General features: G+C 42.0%; 1 protein-coding gene across 1 annotated transcript; it reads right to left on the bottom strand.

Moving 5' to 3' along the window:
* Window positions 1-4,893: 4,893 nt before the first annotated feature.
* On the bottom strand, window positions 4,894-5,862 carry LOC146811428 (taste receptor type 2 member 40-like). Its single transcript, XM_085615068.1, has one exon. The coding sequence runs from the start codon at window positions 5,860-5,862 to the stop codon at window positions 4,894-4,896; it is 969 nt and encodes a 322-aa protein (XP_085471194.1).
* Between the last annotated feature and the right edge of the window lie 909 nt (window positions 5,863-6,771).

The following is a 6,771-nucleotide window of genomic DNA, read 5'->3' as shown; positions in this document are numbered from 1 at the left end:
TGATAGTCCTTTACCAACTGAACAGCTGGTATATTCATCATGACAATATCACCAAAATTGCGCCCAAATGGAAAATAAAGAATAACATAGAAATAAGACTGCACAAATGTATGATCTACCCATGAGATCGTTTACAGAAGTCATTAGCTGATACTGCAGCCATATGATGCTGCCGATTAAAGTGACGGGCGCCATATTTACATCATAGCACGGCCAGTAAAATACCAAACCTATAATTATGTATGACCCATTAATTTTGCCAAAAAATATAAATCAAATCCATATTTAACTGTTCGTCACAGGTATGGTAAAATCATACCTAAATATCAATGGCTTGTATTCAAACTTAAAATTGCCATCATGTGGGTTACAAAAGAATATTAATTATTTATAAATGTTCCAAAAATAATGATGATGAATATAAGGAAAATTAATTAATGTAGTCCTGACCCAAAGTACCAATAAGATATTAATCCGAGCCCAATCAGTAAAGAATATCTGGACAGTATACTCATGTGTGACTCGATAATAAATGCAAAAGTACAGAAATGTCTAGGCCGTCTTGCACTCACAATAGTATTATAAATTGAGTTAATACATAAAGTTTTTCTGTCGCAATTACAACGTAAAATCCAACAGTACCCCCGAAAAGAGCTGAATATCATTGTCATATCGATGAGCACCTATACATGATAACTACAAATACCCAAAATACCAGATTCAACAAAGGATAATACAGATATCAGAAAGTATCAATCTCCTAAAAAGTACTGTAACTCCTGATCAAAGTTAAGATCATCTTCTACAGCCTTCATACGCATAATCCATCGTGCCTCACATCTGCGCAATTTCAACTCTCTATTTTCACCACGTGGATCAAGTCTCACATGTTCAATACCATAAAATCGAAAAGATTTCATCAGACCTTGTGCTTTACACTCATAAACATGTTCGGCTATAGGATATCTCATATCACAGTTTTTTATAGCTCTCATGTGTTCACTAACACGATCCTTCAAAGCTCTGATCGTGCTACCTATGTAAATCTTTTCGCACTTACATACAATAACATACACCACATATTTGGTGCTGCAAGTAATGTTAGACAAAATGTTATACACATGACCATACTTATCATGGAACTGTAAGGTTTTATCTTGAGCATGTTTACACATGCCACAATGTCCACATTTGAAAAAACCTTTGTTAAATTTATCCAGCCAAGTTTCTTGTTTATTAACCAAGGGGTAACTAGGGCTTAAAATAGATCCCAAGGTCCTGCCCCTCCGAAAAGTAATTTGTGGTCTAACCGTCAAGAATCCTCGCAAAGTCCTATCGGCTTGCAAAATGTGCCAATGTTTATTCAGGCTTTTGCGTAAACTCAGACTCAATGGAGTATAGTCAGTCACCATTCTAATAGGCGTAATTTGTGACATAGTGACTTCTCTTGGCTTAAGTGTAGATTGTCGTTTGATATTAAACACCCTCTGTTTAGCAGATCCAATGTCTTTCTTTGAATAGCCTCTTTGGGAAAATCTTCTACCCATATCCTCTACACATTTAAAAAATTCAACATTTTCACTACAATTGCGACGAGCTCTAATCATTTCTCCAAAAGGAATCGCTCTAATCTGATGTCGGGGGTGTGCACTATCCGCATGCAAAATGGAATTACATGACGTGGGTTTACGATACATTTTACTGTGTATTTGAGTGCCCATGATATACAACTCAACATCCAAGAATACAATATGTGACATGCTCGAACATGTTGTGAACTTGATATTCAGTGCGTTACTATTCAAGTATTCAATGAATTCGTGTAACAGTTGTTCAGTACCGGTCCAAATCAGAAGGCAATCATCTATATACCGCCCCCAAAATAAAATATACTCTTGCCACTTGCTACCTGATGAACCCCAAATCACTTTTTCTTCAAACCAACCCATATATATAGATTGGCATACGCTGGCGAAAATTTCGAACCCATGGCCACTCCTTGAGTTTGCTTGAACCATTCTTGTTTGAAAAGGTTATCTATATTAGTGACGACCAGCTGCAACTAACTCGTTGTCTTTCTAATACTTCAAACAAATAGTTTTGGACGCTAAACAGGGTAAGCCCGTGGTATACTTAATTTTTGCAGCGTTTATTTTGGCGCTTGATTAGTTTAGTGACACAGTACTTGTATATTGTTGTTTCAGGTGATTACTAAATCGGGCCTTATATACTTTGGATGGCTTATCAAAAATGTTCATATATTTCGATTTTGGAGAATAGGACTTGCGGTTGCAATCAATTCTAACCAGGTATTAATATTGTTCTAATCACCTTAAGAGTGCCTTGATGTATCGTGCCTCATGTGTGACGCAATTATTAATTCAGGGTCATTTGTACCATTATAGGTTTGCAGTTCTTCAGAAATTGAGGTACAGATATTTTTTGCATTAGTTATACTTAGCATGTGACTCACATGGGTTGGTGAGTAGATCAATTATTGCTTTAAATATTGTGTTGTCACCATAATTGAATTTTGTTCTTCGAAATTATAATCTTTTGGGTTTTAATTATCTGTCATGTACACTGATGTTTATAGCTCCACACATATGTTTTTATTGAGCACTTGTCTGTAATTGCACCGGAGATTCCTTTGCATTTGTCCAAAAACTGTAGGATCTATATTGTGTTCAATATTATTTACCGTCACGATTCTATACATTTGTTATTTATGTTACTTCCAGCCCTGAGGAAGTCGTATGGGTTAATCCCTTTGAAACGACGAAACGCGTTGGGGGAGTGGAAGAATCATGAGAATAAAGAAAGAAGAACTGAAGTCTTTGCTGGATATGATTCATTCAGTATTCATATTTACTTGTAGCGTGTGCATCAATAATATTTAATTGTTTCCATCAATCTTAGATTGAGCACTTTGGGATCTTGGGTGTTGTTCCCAATATTGATGACACCGCTGTTGAACTTGGATTTTCATTACTAATATTGTGTAATTTTGTTGGTAGCGCCATGTAGCCTTCATACACCCATTCAGTATTTTACATCATTTACTGCATACTTGCGTGATTTAGTTTTGTTTGGGCCACAGGTCATGATAAAGGATTTACTGAAATTAACCTTAAGGTCCAGTCCTGTCATAAATTCACTAAATGCAGTTAGACATTTTTTAAGCTGTTCGCTGTTAAGGTTATCAGGACAGTGTCGTCTGCATAGGAAAATAAGGGTACCCTTTTGCCTTCAATCATTGGAAAATCCATTTGTTGTTGTATCAGAAAATGCTCTAAACCATTCGTATAAACTAAAAATAGAAAGGGGGCCAATATACAACCCTGGCGCACTCCCTCAGTTGATGCAATTGGTTTAGCCTTCTCTCCCCCTGGGCCATACCGGATAGCTACAGTGGTAGATGCGTGTAGTCTGCTCAACAGGGTAACAAGCGGTTCCTCAAATCCCATGGTATCCATTAATGACCACAGTTTACCATGGCAGACCGTGTCGAAGGCGCTGGACAAGTCCATGAAGGCCAAATGGATCAAACACCCCTGGCCTTCATGTACTTGCCCATAATCATCGACAGGTTGAGGCACCGCTCGGTTTTTCCCCTTCCATTCCTGAAGCCAAATTGGGTATTCGCTATAAGGTCAGAGGTATTGGCCCATGACTCCAGGTGTGCAAGGATTACCCACCCCAGCAGCTTGCACGATGCATCTATTAAAGAAATAGGTCTATAGCATGTGGGGTCACTTCTGTTTCCCTTTTTAAAAATTGGCGCCACCACAACGTTTTTCCAAGATGATGGGATACGACCCACAATTACTGCTTTAAAAACGTTGAGTAACAATGGAGCCCAAATTTGTAAGTTACTTTTGAATAGGTCCAGGGACACGCCGTCTCGGCCTGGAGCTTTTAGGGAAATACCCTTTCTCAATGCCTCCTCAACTTGGCCAGTGAAAGTGATGTGCTAAGCTGTTGTGCGGTTTCTATATTAATACTTATTTCTTCCTCACATTCGTATAGTAGGACACCCTTTGGGTTGAATATTTTGGTAAAATGGGTCTCCCAGGCCACTCCCGTTATGTTAGTATCCATGGCCCTTGACTCATTAGTGAAGAGTGGGCAGTTTATCACCTCCCAGAAACCTCTGGAATCCTTCATGGCACTTGCTCTTTCAAGATCATCCCAAGCCTGCCTTCTCAGTTCGTCCTTTCTCTGCTCAATTACTTTCTCGGACGAGTCCTGGGCGGAAGGTGTTGGGATGCTGCCCGGCCCCTGAGGAAGCACTGCCTGCCCTGGGAGGCTGGAAACGGTTTTGTTACTGGGGGCCGATTCTGCAACACTGCTGCAAAACCGACCCGCATTAACAAAACCGGCCCCCACCTCTTCATAACAGGCCGCCACTCTTCCAGCTTCCTGGGAAAACACCTGATGCCCGCTACGCTAAGTCCGGCCCTGGATGTGGGGTATGTACTCCAGGGCTAGATCACGCGTTTATCCTTTTCAACTTTCAGCTGATGAAGAGGTGGGACAATGGTACAATCACTCAGCCACTGGTTAGAGTGCAAAGGCGAATATGGGGTGCATTCTTGATGAAGAGGAGGGACAATGGTACAATCACTCAGCCACTAGTTAGAGTGCAAAGGCGAATATGGGGTGCATTCTTGATGAAGAGGAGGGACAATGGGACAATCACTCACCCACTGGTTAGAGTGTAAAGGCAAATATAGGGTGTATTCTTGGGCATTTGACGTGTACACATTTTTATCGCAAGGGTATGATCAATATTGCATATTCATAATGTATAAGTTACTTGCAAGAACATCAGAGCATGGATGTCTGGCAGTGAGAGTAAAAGGATACTTCTGGTGAAGGAGATGGAATAATTTATGCCGGTGCAGGCAGGCTGAGAATTACCAGCTGTTTCACCTCAAGCTTCCTCCTCTTGCACCTGGAATGGTGGAGGATCTGCATAGACTTGGCCTTCAGCTTTGGGCTCCCCAGGATCAGGATGACTGACTGCAAAGGGGAGTACAGGTAAATCACAGCCAGACACACAACCATCCAGGGACTGGCAGGTGGGAACATGTCTAGGAACATAAAGACCTCAGACACGTAGAACAAAATGTAGATCAACAACAGCAATGTCACTGTCCTGGCCGCCCTTAGGCCTGCCTCACCACGAGGAGCACCAGAGGAAGAGCCCCGTGCCATATTCTTTGCATGGCGACAGAGCGATCTAATGATGAGAACGTTTGAGATGCAGACAAGAATTAATGGCAGTGTGCAGCCAAGCAGATTACTGGACAGCAGGAAGTAGGGGTTTAATCTGGGTATCACACCTTCCAGTGTAATGTTCACTGTTACACTGTATGTTATATTTTCAGAGACTCCTTTGTCCACACACCAGGCTGCCGGGAGACTGATGGTTAGCGAAGTGAATGTTGACCCCAGAAGCAACCAATGAACCAGTTTGGCAATGTTCTGCTTCAGCTTAACGAGGAAAGGCCGGGTGAAGATGAGGATCTGGAGGCAGTAAAAGACACAGAGGCAGACGGTGAACCAGAAGCTGGAGACAATGGTGAAGAGGATGAGGACGTTGATCACTGCGTAGACCTCAAACGAGAAGTAGACCTCGTCCCACAAGAAAGCACAGAAGTCGTTGACAGCCATGGTGAGCTGGAAGCAGATGTTGGATAGACCTAGGGTTGTAATGATGAGGTCACCAGGCTGAATGCAGAGGGAATGAATGCTCACCATGAAGTTCACAACCAAAATGAATGCATTGGTGATGATCCCCGTGACAGTGCCAATTCCAAAGATGGCTAGTGACACCACTTCAAATGCGGATAGCATCCTGCTCCTTTACAAGGGAAGACTGTGAGACCTGTCTTAGCAGTACTGCACCAAGCCTCTAGGGCAGAAAGGATAATGGATGAGAAGGTCCTCATGAAGGAACATCTATACTAGGGTCAGTAGACTTCTTCCAAGCACCATATCAGAAGTGGGACCTGATCTGAGAGAGAGGAAAACACAGTTACAGATTCTCTTGTCCAACACACCCACCATCTATCATTTTATTATTATTGAATACATTGCACAATAAATGAACCAATCCTCTGCTTATCAAGCACCTTCTGCTAGAGGTAGCCAATACCAAAGGTATTAGATCTGGCATATGTTAAACAGTGTTTTTTGTTTGTCTAGTGCTAAATACTGATGCATAGTCTGTAGATAAAGAAATGGTGCAGAGGAGGGATACACTGATTTGCTCTGTATCATGAATGGGAGGCTGATCTCGGTACAGTGTACCCGGGAAGGGAAAATAGTCAAACGTTGCATCACCTATTAGTGTCTGTCAGCTCTTTATGTAATATTGGATGAGGAATAAAGTAGAGATTAAGCCTGGGCAAAGCACTACGCTACACTCACGTAGTTTGCAAACTTTGCGCTACTTTGCACTACGCGAATTGCACGTAGCACAGTGCAAACATGCGTAGCGTAGCATTGCCTAGTACAGCGGTCATTTTTTTGCTTGCTCGCAGTCCTCAATGTCAAGTTGGTGACCGCGAGCAAGCAAAATGACATCCCGGCGAGAGTTTTTCCTCGTTCGCGATCAGCAACATCAAGTTGGCGATCGTGAGCGTGGAAAATAAACCTCCCGTCGAGATTCTCAACGCGGGGAGGTCAGGTTTCTCATTGCAAGTGGTCGCGTATGCTCGCGACCGCTCGCGATGAGAAACTACCAGTCCGCGTTGAGAAAGC

The sequence above is a fragment of the Triturus cristatus genome, chromosome 7 (genome assembly GCF_964204655.1).
Source record: "Triturus cristatus chromosome 7, aTriCri1.1, whole genome shotgun sequence".
Lineage (NCBI taxonomy): Eukaryota > Metazoa > Chordata > Amphibia > Caudata > Salamandridae > Triturus > Triturus cristatus.
This window is presented reverse-complemented; position numbering and strand designations above follow the sequence as displayed.